The 13,510-nt window shown below is 41.7% G+C and overlaps 1 protein-coding gene across 1 annotated transcript in view; it reads left to right on the forward strand.

Annotated features, from left to right (window-relative positions):
- The first annotated feature begins 1,160 nt into the window (after positions 1–1,160).
- vstm2a (V-set and transmembrane domain containing 2A) overlaps positions 1,161–13,510 on the forward strand; it is a 110,298-nt gene continuing 97,948 nt past the window's right edge. Inside the window, exons 1-2 of the mRNA XM_085467473.1 lie at positions 1,161–1,708; positions 2,883–3,049. Of these exons, the coding sequence (XP_085323599.1) occupies positions 1,630–1,708; positions 2,883–3,049 (246 nt within the window). The 5' untranslated portion in view covers positions 1,161–1,629. The remainder of the gene's footprint in view (positions 1,709–2,882; positions 3,050–13,510) is intronic.

A 13,510-nucleotide genomic window follows, 5' to 3' on the forward strand; every position in this document is an offset into this window, starting at 1 on the left:
TATTGTTGGATGTAAAAAGCGCACATGACGCTGTGACGTAGGCTAGAATCATGGCGGCGGTCAACGACGGTCCAGGCGTGGGATTTCTCTCGTGGAAATGTGCACATTATTTTTTCCTTTCTGTTGGTAGGTGGCACAGTGCACTTGTGGCAAGATCGTGCTAACATGTAAGCAAGCTAGAAGACTGGCATCCTTGCTGGGTATCCAGTAAACGTGACGAAACTATTCAGGAAAAAAATATGTATATATTATTTAGCATTACTCTGGTTTTAGGTGGCCTATCAACACAATTTAAAAACTGGTATATATCACCTTGTTGCTTTGTTATCTTTAAGTGGTCAAACAGCAGCACTTATGCGATTGTTTTGCTCCCTTAGCTCCAGGTGTTGTGCCAAAAAGTGATCATCAGGCATCAAGCTGCCGCTGCAGCTTAAGCGGGCGAAAGTGATTGTCTACCTATTGTCTATCTAGCTGTCTACTAGATTTTCTAGTAGGCAGCTACTTCTGATGCGGTAAGGTGCGGTAAGCTGAAGGCAGCTTCAACCGTCTGGTTGTTGAAAAATAGTAAAGCGACCACACCGCATTTTCTTGTTAGTAAAGGTAACGGCGTTGTAATGATAGAAATAGTAATTAGTTATATTACTGAAAAAAGTAACGCCGTTAGTAACGCGTTATTCCCATCACTCCTGAATTCTGACTTTATGCCAGTCGACCTATACACACCTGTCCGCCTCCCCAAAGGATGAATGATCTCCATTCACGTTATGAGCAGACATTAGTGGTGCCACGATATGTAAGCACTGCATCAAAGGCCAAAATGTTCTCACTCTTTCCGGGAGACTAATAGCAAATTCCAGCAGGCTCTCTTTTAGCTTAATGACTCGGGACATGTTATGCTTGCCCTGCCATGACCCACCTCCAAACTGTCATCTTTCTTATTTGCTCACTTGTGAAGCTACAATATTTAGACGAACTCCTGACTGCGTGAGTGCACCAGATTTTGACACACCCACATTTAATACGCGCTCTTGTGCATGTTAGACAAACTTTAAGGTTCTCTTTCAAAAAACTGAAGTTTTGTGAATAAGTAGGACCTTTAAAAATCTGTATTCGCATCATTTGGGCATCATTTGCAAAAATGTCCAAATAAAATAAGCTCGTTAAAAAGTAGTAACTGTAAAGCAAACGCTCGGTGCTGCTTTTGTTTAAATTAAGCGGTCAAGGTGACAGGAAAAAAGGGCCGGATGAGGACTAGATTTGCAGAGGTGTGGGGAGAGTGTGGATGCCACAGTGATCCACTAGACTGACGTCTCTCTGGTAGCGCAGAAGAAGACCGCAACACGGTTATTTCACAGACTTCAGTGCAACCAGGCAGTCGACAGTCTCTCCCGCAGAGAGGCACAGAGAAAGAGAAGGAAGGAGAAAAAAAGAACTTCGGCAACGACAAGCTGTAGCTTTCCAGCATGTTCAGCCTTCTGAAATCTCCGTTTAAACACACTCGCCCAGCAACTGTTTGATTTTGCTGGTGTGCAGGATTTTTCCCCCCTCTTCGCCCCCTTGGAAAGATTCGTCTTTTTTCTATCCTCCTCCGGCTGATGTAAAAAGAAAAACGAGCCCCTTGATCTTGGAATGATGTGGACCTCACACGATACTGTTGGATTTGTTTTCTTAACCGGATTTTGCGTTCAATTCGGATTCTCTTTTGAAGGTAAGGATGGCATATTTTCTTAACCAAAAGGGGGGAAAAACAATGTTGGCGTGCGAGCGCGATCGTGTCTGGCTTTGCTGCCCTGCACTGGTGGGAGAAAGTGTTAAAAGTGCGCAGCTTTGCTGGCGGAAAACGGGGAAAAGAGGCTGTTGTGAAGGGATTTTTTTAAGTGACTGGAGAAAAAAGAAAGGGAAAGCGATCTCAGAATGAATGTTTCTCCTGAAGCTGATGACGGAAAAAAAATGCAACTGGTGATTGTTTCAGATCAAGTCGTTTCACGTCGCGCTCAGAAGAGAAGGGGGGGCTCCTTCCCCCTCTTCCCCCCTTTGCACCTCTTTCACAGCGACGCTTGATGGGGAGATAAAACTTGTCTTAAAGGCTGCCTTTCATGAGAAGCTTTCAGCACCGCGGACAGCTGCAGCTGCCTGCGTCTGTCCGCGCTCCTGAAAAGCTGACGCTCCGGATTCCGTGTGGCTGCTTGGTGTCGCTCGCCACTTTCAAACTGCGTCGGTGCGGGCTCTCTCACGCTCGCCTTTGGCCGCATCGCAGCTACAAAGCTCTAAACAGTTTAACCGGGAGTTTGTCGAAAAGGACGTAAACGACGGTTTGGTTTAAAAGTTTACAAATGTCATGTCGTCACCGCTCCACAGAAGGCTATCTTCAAACCAAACTCTTTTATCAATCTGTGCTTTAAAAAAAAAAAAAAAAAACACCCGTGGACTGAATCACACTCAGGCAAACACCACGAAGCTTAGTTGGAATTTTTAACGCGGTTTCAACCAGCTCCGCCGTGGCTACAAAGATACACGCATGTATAATAGGAAAGGTTTTTTGCGGAGGGGGGCATGGCTGCTCCAATTTAGTTTGTGAATAATGTAGCAGGAGTGCGTTACGTAAATTCCAGATGAAGACGCGTCATTATATGTGACGGTGGTGATGGTGGTGCTGGGGAGTGTGTGTGTGTGTGTGTGTGTGTGTGTGTGGGGGGGTGCTCTCTAATTAAAAACAAGAAGGCACCTTTCGTCAAACGTGTGCCTTAGTAACGCAGCTGCTGCGGCCATCAGCGAGCAGGAGACTCGAGTGATTCTGTGCGTGTAGACGACGCACAAACTAGCCTCATCATTATTACCCCCACCTCACCCCCTCCTCCCCCCGCTCCTTCTCTCATCCGCAGGTCGGTTCACGGACCTGCCCTCCAACATGACCGTCAAAGAGGGTCAAAACATAGAAATGGCGTGCGCGTTCCAAAGCGGAACCGCCTCCGTGTATTTGGAGATCCAGTGGTGGTTCGTGAAAGCGCCGGAGCCGAGTGACAGCGAGGAGGACATCGATGCTCAAGAGGTACAAGGGAATCTCTCCCTCTCTCTCTCTACATCTCTCTCGGCGCGTGCCCTTTCCCTGTCAAGAGTTGTGCGAGGCTTGCTTGGAGCACACCCACTCATGAAGGAAATAAGGGCATCCAGTTTGTATCCCCTGCTATTCCGCACAAGCACCTTATGCTATCAAACCTCGTCCCTCTGTAGCCGACAGAACACTAAGTTTTTGGGTATTTGTTTTCTTTTCTGGAACTTTTTGTTAGCTTCATCCCCCCACCCCCAGCTGCTTCCCCGAAGCGGTTAAACATTTCTCATTTCCATAACTTTTCAATCCGTGGCTCTAAGTTCAGTTCGACTACTTGGGCTTCCAACTTTTCCCTGAAACAGTTTAAAAAAAGCCCTCCGCAATCCAAGCAGGACGCAGCCCCATCAAGAAGAAAAATAAGAGCATTAATCACAGAAAAAAGTGGAGGGTGGGAAAGGGAAAAAATGAGCTCGTTCTGGATATTAATTACATGATAAATGAAGTAAATGAGCCCAACTATTCATGGATGGATAAAAAGTGGCTGAATCAATACAGCCAAAGCATATTCCTGCACGCTGCCTCATTTAACAGTGCATTGGAGGCTCTTTGGCATTTTGTTATGTATTGCTGCTGCATTACTGCTGGTTATGACAGCAAATAATGATCAGCTGCTTAGTGAATGAGAGTGTTTACTGCATTCAAATGAATGGAAATGACTTGCTTCCATGTTGTGTGGTGAGGAGCTGCGTTTCGTGATGTGCGAGGCCTGTTGTCATGACAGACATCAAACGGTGATCTGTACATTTCTATGACAAAGGGGAAGCGAGAGATGTGTGTGACGGGAGGTAGCTGGATATCCATGTGGCTTTAATTATTGTTCCATTGTTGCCCGGCTCTCACAGCAGCGTCGGCCAGGCTTTGATGTGGGTTTGATCCCACATGACTCTTGGATGTTGGGTTGAAGTGGCCTATTGATGCAGACATCACATTGTTACCCATATTTCTTATCAGGGATGGCTGTGTGACTGAAAGCTGCTGTGTGTGTGTGTGTGTTTGGCCTGCAGTGTTTCACTTTGAATGGCAGTGTGCGTGTGTGTGTGAGAGAGAGATAGTAATAGAGAACGAAGTCACTTGGTCTCCTGGAAATTTAGAGGAAATGAACACAATGTCTTAGAATGCAAATGTTTATGGAAATCCAAGCTGCATGCACGGAAAGTAAGACTCGGATGTTTGAAAGGATGATATGAAAAGACTTGAGAAGACAGACAGCAGCTCAGTGCTGAAATAGTGCAGAGGAAGGGTAGGTGGGCGGACACTTTATCTGCAACTCTTAACGACCCAGGTTTAATTCTTACCTGCACAATTATTCTACTGTGAGCTTTTATTTTTTTAATGCAAATATGCAGTTATTGCCTGTAGCTTTTATTGTGTGACAAGTTTTACAATAGTGGTAAAGGATGGGAAAAATAAAAGAAGCAAGGACATATACACAGAAACACTATATGAACTACACTTCTTGTTTTTTGAACTAAGTCCGTCTGTTTGTAAATGTAGACTGCATTTTGAGGTGCTGGATTATACAGACCTGTGTATAGGCACTGAATTTAAGCCTGGGACTGTAGTAGATTGTCACCATTGTAACAATTCAGTCTGTAAAATTTTCTTCCATCCTAAATGATCCACAATTGAGGGTATTGTTGCAAAGTGTAAGTGTTTCCGCAGTTTCACACGCAGTTCAGCCACAAAGTGTCAAAAGTGTCAGGCCATGTAACTTAGAAGTACGTATGTGTTCCAGGTAGGGAACAGGCATCCTAAATACATAGTTTAAAACATGTGCAGAATGTAACAAATGCACTGCTTCTTTGTGATTGTTTTACATGTTAATATATGAGACTGGGCTGGTTGTTGTTCCACCATGGTGCAGTGCTGTTTGAAAGTCATTTTCTATCATTGTAACATTGTGGAGCTTCCTGTAGGATCAGTGTTGGGTTCCTTCATAGAAAAAATGAATAATGCATTTTTTTAAACGTACATATTGGATAGGTAACTCATTACACTGCTAGTTACATTACTTTCATATTACTCTGCAACAGTCTGTCAAGTCGTAACATTATAACCCTCTTCATAAGAGTGACTCATATTTCAGTGTTTGAGCTTTTATGTTATATTTAAATGTGTGGTTTCAGTTAGCACATGCATCTCTTCCTAGATGCTCTATCATGTAAAACAACTAACATTATCAGTTTTTATAATACTTCAGCCATTGTAGAAATAAAAGAAAGACGAAATCAGATGACTTTGTGAGTGTGAAAGTAGGTGTGTTACCCAGAGGCAACACTGCAGAGGGATAGTGTCGACTATTCCTACAAATATACATTCAGTGAATAAGTAGAAAGTGGATTCAGGCTGACATGTAGACACTGAAAAATGTAACACAAATCCACAAATTTATGTAATATTTCATAGTAAAACTCAGTTCTTCTGAAGCATTCCCAGGTCCACTCAAGTCAGTAAAGAAAGGAGTTTCTGCCTGCATCAGATCTAACGTTTGCCATATGCAGCAGGATTTGGTAATGGGTATTTTTTGTAAAGCACTAGAATTAACTTCTAACAAAATGCTAAATCAGGTCATTTGTGTATCCACATAAGCACAGTTTTCTCTATTTTTGCTGTTGTTGAAATATAAGTTAAACTTAAACATGTCAGCAGTATTAAACTCAGTGCCATCTATAACCAACACATTATTCAGTTCAATTCTATTTTATTTTAGTGCCAAAACCATAACAACAGTTACCTCAAGGTGCTATATATTGCACTTGTGTATACAGAAATTCTATATGCACAAGTTCTGTCTAAGTGGTGCATTGCTCCACCGATCGCCAGACCTCGTTTTTTTCAGCAGTGCTCACAATAGTGGCTTCTCTGCACTGCAGTATGAGTCCAAGAAACTGGACAGTTCGATTGAATGAGTGACTAGCAGCAGGATCTCCAACCGCTGCACCACGTCTGGTGGTGATTTTGAGGAGCTTTTTCACTGGACAGAGTGCACATGTGGCCTTATCAGCTCTGAAACACCATCAAGGACAAACTGGTCTGGGATAAAGCAAGACGTGCGCCTCACACATGAAGGAAACACCTTTATTAGAATTCTGCAGTCTACTGAAGAGTCACTGGTGACCCATCTAAGGTCAGGGTTTGATTAATGCCCGCCTCTTTTTGATGCAATTTTCAGCCCATTATCACTCACAGTGTTTAGCACTTGATTTTAAATAGATAAATACCTTTTGTTTTATTAAAATTCATGTATCCATGTAGTATATGCCAAACCCAACCCTAATCACAGAATGGTCACTGTTGAGGTGGTTATTAAATAATGCATCAAAAGCACTGAACACCAAGACGCCCTGGCAATATTTAGTCTTCTGGAGATACCTGTACCAAGGCCAGCCTGTGTCTGTTAATAGAACTCAAACAGCTGCCATTTTAAAAGGTAGTAGAGTGATGCACTCAGTACTAGTACTACTAGGACTAAAGTGCATCATTTGTGTAACATCATATTTTGCAGAGTTGCAGGCTGAGAATTTTTAGAACACGTTCACAAACCGAGTGACTCCTCTTTATCAGGATGCTATTCATTGGCTCGTGTATATTTTTGATATGCGGTAAAAATATATATTTGTGCGTTGACTTTTTCTGATCTTTCCCTGACCCTGTGATGGGGACCTGGGGTCTTATTGTATTTCAAATTTTCCCAAGTGTCGCGGAAGCACAGAGCCCACAGTTGTTCATTTTGGCCTTGCAGTCGCTGAGCTGTGACAGAGTGCATCTGAGGCTGCTTTTTCAGGTGAAAATTTAAAGGAAAATAGCCCAGGGGTTATGATGGTTTATTATGGGGGAAATGGTTTATAAACTGCGAGCTCTGATTGCACTGAAGACTTGTTTGGAGTTTTACATGTTTTGAAACTGGTCTTTCGCTTGATTTCGTTGGTGGGAAAGTGGCAGTATGGAGAGATTATTTTAATATTTTAAATGGATTTGAAAAATTTTTGACTCCATGAACAGAGTCTCAGACGATAAACATGTAGCAAAAAATGTACAATTGTGTCAACTGCACTTAGATCACTGCCGATAAAATAATGATCTGTCACAGGGCTTCTTCCTGCGCTTTCTCTGTTTGTTAAAGGACCAACATGTGGACTAAGAGTAGATGTAGGGGGCATGTGAATTCTTTGGTGAGATAATCCCTTCAGAAGATGATAACCACTTCTGCTTCCCCCCACTGTTTCCCATTAATATTAAATTGATGCTGCGTAATAATATTTTCGACTATTCATTTGGATCTTCTAAATAATTATTTCTGCATGAGGGCAAACTGTGTTGTAATATAGTCTATAACAATATCATCAAATCCAAAGAATAAAAAATCAATACATCTGATCATTTTTAAAGCTCTGCTTAAGGTTTGTTTAGATTCGTGTTTGACTAGGGCTTAGTAAAGACTATTACATACAGTTAACTGTTTGAAAAGCAAGGAACGATTGTGGTTTGGGTTAAAAGAGATCAGTGTTGAGTGTCAGATGAAAACAGGAGGAAATGGTGCATTTGATCGGGACTATTTTCAGCATTAATCCGCATTTGCTGCTCCAATGGTTATTTCTGACAGAGACTTCTCAGTTAGAACATTTATCTACTTGCAGGTTTTTAGCACCGTGATTAAGATAAGAAAAAATAAACTATGCTCAATTTGTTGCCGTTTTCACTTATCAGCTTTTGGAATAACAAAAAAATAATATTCATGAAGCGTCTGTGCTCATTGCTTTTCCAAAATTCCCCGAGCCTACCTTGGACACAGATTAGAGTAAAAGAAAGGAAAACAAACATGTCAATAGAGAGAGCTGTTTGGCTTCAGCTTCCACAACAAGTGCTAAATGATTCTCCTCTCAGATTATAAATGACGAGCTGCCAGTTCATAATTATGCACAAACACAGACAGACAGAAACAAAATATTCACACCTCCATGACAAAGAGGAGTCGTGCCGCTGACGGGATTCGCTACACTTGTGATTTTGTTGATTCAAGTCAGAGAGTAAAGACACACAGAGAGGAGGAGAGCGATCGCAGAGCATGAGTGGGAGCTAAACATTTGCTGTTACGGAACAGGAGCAGATTGCTGTGGAAACACGGGGTCATCAGTCTCTACGACACTTTGGCTGCCGTTCTCTAACAGAGGCTGTCTCACCTGTCAATTCATCTATAATTATGCAGCATTGTTTTCAGAATGTTGGGTTATAATCCAAAAGGACTAAAGTGTACCTCTAAAAGAATATAATATGCTGCACATTTATATGAATGGATATGTGGATGCAAGCTTTTAAGCTAAGAGCAGAGGAAAGTAGTTTACTGGTGGTCTTGTGAAGCACTTCTGCCATTTAAAAAGACCAAAGTGCCGCACCAGTGAATTTTTTATTTCAATTTCCAATGCAGGGTACATTTTCCAAATCAGCTCTCCAAGATGGCCATAATGAGCTGGAGAGGACTGGCGTGAGAGTTGTGGTGCATCATGCAGATTTTTCTTCATAGTTCCATTACTCTGCTTTTCATGAATCCAGTTGAACTAACTTCCACAACTGCTTTATTTTTAGTCTCTGAGGCTGTTCTTGAGTTCCCACCAGTTAGCCTCATTAAGACATTAAAACCACATCGCTTTGTTCTACAGGTGCCCTTAGAGTGTCCCTGACCTGGAGGATAAAGGAACCCTGTTCCACTGTGTTTGACAGTGTTGAAAGATTAAAACATTTTAGGAAGAAGTCACTGTGGCGTGAAAACATGCACTATATGGACAAAAGTACTGGACCTTGTTTCTCATCCATTTTTAATCCATTATCACTGGGACCACTTTAGAGTTTTTTGCTCTTCACTGGGATTTCCACATCTGCTGTCTTCTGTTTTTTATTAATTATCAATACGTCTGGTTGGCTGGCCATTTATTACTGTGTAATCATACATTGCCATTAAACCTATTTGTGTTTTACGTATGTAGACCCTACAGTAATAGGGAGAAGCCCCCAACAATCACACGACCCTGTTTGAGCAAGCACTTGGTGACAGTGAGAAGGAAGCCTTTAAGCAGGAAGAAACCTCCACACTCAGAGAGAGGCAGCCATGTACCACGATGTGAGCAAAGACAGGACTAAAAATCCTGTCGTTGCTCACATCGTGGTACATGTCAAAGGTAGCCAGAGATTAATAATACCTAATGATTAAATGCAGAGTGGTGTGCAACCACACAGGGTTAGAAACAATAGAAGCTCCCCCCAGCAGCCTAACAAAAGGGGGATTCAGGATCACCTGATCCAGCCCTAACTATAAGCATAATCATGAAAGTAGAGATAGTCCTCTGAATCCAAACTGGGAGCTCGTTCCACAGAAGAGGGGCCATGTACGCTATCGGCTCTGCCTAAGACCGAAGCGCTTTATTGAAATACTATGAATACTATAAATTTGATATATTTGAAATATGTTGTCTTTGTTGTCCCCGTCAGGACTCTTGCTGCAGCATTTTGGATCAACTGAAGGTTTTTAGGGAGTTTTTAGGACATCCTGATAGAAGTAATAAATGCATCAAAATCACTCAGAGACAGGATGCTTCTAATTTTTTAAGGTATTGAGGCAATGTAAGAAAAAACTCCTGCGTGTTGGTTTAGTGTGTGCACTGGAGCACAAAAACGACTCTCCTGTGACGAGTCCTTTTCATCACAATTTTTTTTACAGCTTATTGACTTTGGCGAGATAGATCCGCTTCATTTGGTTCATTAAACTAAATGACCAATATTGCTGTGTGATACGCAAATGTTGGTATCAACACAGACTAACTAAAACAGTTTAGTTAACAGTTAAGGACATGGATACTGTGGGTTTTTTTAGAGACATGGAATGTAAATGTGCCTCCCTTTAACTGACTGTTGGTCAGCTTCTGTTGTTTAAATGTACTTTGGGCTATAAAGAATTAACATGACGATATTTTTCATAAAAAAAGTATATAACACAGTTCAGTGGGATGCAGTGGGGTTAAGTTAACTGGTGATTCTCTGCGTCAGGGTATACACACTCTAAGACAGCTGGGATAGGCTCCAACCCCCCAATACTAATTGCATTAGTATCGTTTAAATACCAGTGTTGATGTCGATACTATCGATATTTGGATCAATCTGCCCACCTCTAATGACCAAAATGTAGCATCATTGCATCAGTTCAACCTCTTGATATTTGAGAGGTTGTTAGTAATATGCTTATGGTTGTGGCTAGGTTTTTTTATATATATATATCCACCACTTTATGTTGATTTTTAACCCATCTGCCAATCTTAGAACAATCCTGTCATGGTCCTGAGTCTGTTGACTCTGTGTTTTTGTTTTGATTAAGACTGTTGTGTGTTTTGGATTAATTCTTGCTAAGATTTGCTTGTTCTTAGGTTTTGGTTTCTGTTTAGTGTCTAGTCTGTGTCTCTGTGCCTGCCCTGCTCCCACGTCTCCTGTCTAAGTTATCCCTTTCCTTGTGCTCTCTCTATACTGTGTCAGTATTGCGATCTCAGTCTGTATCTGTAAGTTCAGTTGGTGTGCTTCCTGTTTTACTAAGGTCCGTGTCGGTATTCTGCGTTGCTTCCCTTGTCTCGTCCTGCCCAATTAGTCCCAGCCATGTTTCCTTTCTGTCTCCCATTTCCTGATTACCCCGCTGTGTATTTCAGTCCTCTGTCATCCCCTGCTTGTTGTCGTGTCGTACCCTCTCCATGCTGTGTCTTGACCTCCGTGTTATGGTAGTTTTCTAGTTCTCCGTTCACAGCTTAGCTTTCTAGTTTCTCCAGTTTCCTTACTAAAGCTTAGTGTTTTGTATTCATGAAGAGTTCTTCTAAAAGCTGCATTTAACTTTCCTTCTCCGAGTCCTGCATTGGGTCCCATCTCCTGCCTGCCAAACACACCTGGACAAGATCTGTAAGACTCAAAAGCTTGTTTAGCGTTTTTTAAATTACACCTAGCATTTTGATGAAAGTGGATATTTCAATTAATATTTAATACCTAAATATAATTCATACCATTATAAAACATTCCAACAAATGTGAATAAGCGTGCAGGCTTTGTTTTCAGATTTCTGACTTCAGCCAGTCATTGCTCACAAAGGATTTGAATTAAACTGCTGAAAACAATATTTGTATTTCTAATTAATTTGGTTTGAGAATTACTTTTGAGCCTCTGGAAATGGAAGCACTATGTATAAATGGTTAATGCAATATTTTGTTAAACCCCTTAAATTAAAGCTGAAGGTCTACACTTAAATGAGATTTTGATTGCTTCATTTCAAGTCCATTGTGAAGGCGCAAATTTAGAATATTGGATCTTTGTCTGAATACTGGCTGGAAAGGCTGCTGCTTTGACCTTCCTCATAGATGTACAAAGCCTACCTGAAGGTTATGTCACGCATGACGGACAGGGCCTCATTTCCATGCATTTGAATGTTAAAAAATACATTAACGATTTTATTTAGTTTTAAACTCTAAATCCCTCTTATTCTGAAGAGGTGGATATAAATCTTTTCAGGCTTTGATCTCTTCTTTTTATCCAGCTAATCCGCCCACTGTTGTTTGCCATAAGATCAATTTACTGAGTAAATCTTTACCACCCCGTCCACTGGTAATTCTATTTGGTGTGGGATTATGTTTGGATAAAAGTGAGGGAACGGGAGAAAAGCTGAGTTTTATCTGTGGAGGTAACTGTTCCGATCATTTCAGCCACTGCTCTGTGAGCTCTCGGTTATGTATTATTCCCACAGACGTTGGGAATAAATACATAAAAATAAAAGCAGCTTAAAATCAATGTAATTCTGTGTGTGTGTGGGGGGGGGGACAAACATCTTTGTATATCTGGAATATCATAAAGGCCACACCTTGACAGTATGAATTTCTAAGCTGAAGTAAAGGTTTAGAGAAAAAATCGGAGATGATGCTGGAGACCTGGCGCAGATGTGTGCTGTTTAAAAATGTATACTGCATTTCATTACTCAAATACTGCCTGGAGTGCATGAATGGTGAGACTGCTGCTGGATTCAAACCTAGATCTCCATGAAACACATCACAGCACTGGCATGTCTTTCTAAAAGCGAGATGTTTTTTTTTTTAAGAAAAAAAAAGGAGGTGGACATGATACGAGGTCACCCTCAGCCGCCAGAGAAAATAGAGATCAGCTGAAGCCTGGGGTAAGAATACAAACGACCATTATATAAAGCATCCACCTGCGCACTTTGACCAAATAACACTCAAACCACTGCGAGCTTTACCTCTCTTAACAAGTGAGTTTATAAATCCACTGGGTGTAACAGCAAGGAAGCATAAAATCCATTGGCAGCCATGCTCTTTGAGTGACCTTACTGTCTGCCTCCCTGCCTCTCCATCATAGTCTGACTGCAGCTTATGCAGCCTCCTCCTCCACTCAAGCTGAGATAACTGCACCCGGAGTCAATACCATGCACCAGGTATAGTCTGCTGACTGCTCTCCTCAGCCATTCTGGCCCCTGCCATTCCCGCACACGCCTGTAATGATCTGCAGTGGTTTGTAAACAGCGAACATGAGTTCTCCACAGGAGCCTGTTGTGTATGTGTGAGCATGCACGAACACATGAAAGAGCTCGCTGCTTTGTTATTCCACCTGTGGACTGTCAAGCGATCCACTGACAGGCTCAGCTGCAGCGGCGGAAGAAAACCAGGCTTTTGAAATCACTGGAATTCACTGCAGAAACGACCGAGGGCTGTTTCCAGTATTGGTAAGGGGGTGGCAGGAGGTTGTTTAAGGTGGGGTGAGTGTCTGTGTGTGTGTGTCTGTCTGTCTGTGTGTGTCTATTTGTGTACCGGTTTTTCCTACCTTTGTGGGGACCAAAATTTGAAATTTACTATACTTGTGTGGGTCAACAGCCCATGGTCAGGTTTGGGGGGGAGGGAAACTGCATCAAAGCTCCTATGGATGGTACAGTATGAGCCGGCACTTGGTGACAGTGGGAATGAAGAACACCCAAGAAGTTTATGTTCTGCTTTATTTATGGTGAGTGAGTTTCTAACATATTTTTAGTCTCTTACTTGCCCAAATTTATGGATGTAGCTTGCTAAGCAAGCTAGTGTTAGCTAATGGCTTGTTTTATTGTAGGGTCTACCTTATATATACAAAGCACCTTGAGGTGACTGCTGTTGTGATTTGGTGCTATATAAATAAAATTTAATTGACTTAATTGGTGTGTAAACGTCTTCCCATTTCTGTGTCCAGAAAAACTAACATGGTGTGAGCAAGAATGCTAATACTAAGGCTTCAAGATGTAAAGTTCAAAACCATTGGGCAAGTTTATAGTTTAAAGCATCAAATGTGAGGTAAGAGAGCCAACAAAATGAGATGGCAAATAAATGTATTTCATTTTAGAATGAT

This window comes from Copadichromis virginalis, linkage group LG9 (genome assembly GCF_057382275.1).
Source record: "Copadichromis virginalis isolate Kocher_CV1m ecotype Utaka linkage group LG9, C_Virginalis_male_GT1.1, whole genome shotgun sequence".
Classification (NCBI taxonomy): Eukaryota; Metazoa; Chordata; class Actinopteri; order Cichliformes; family Cichlidae; genus Copadichromis; species Copadichromis virginalis.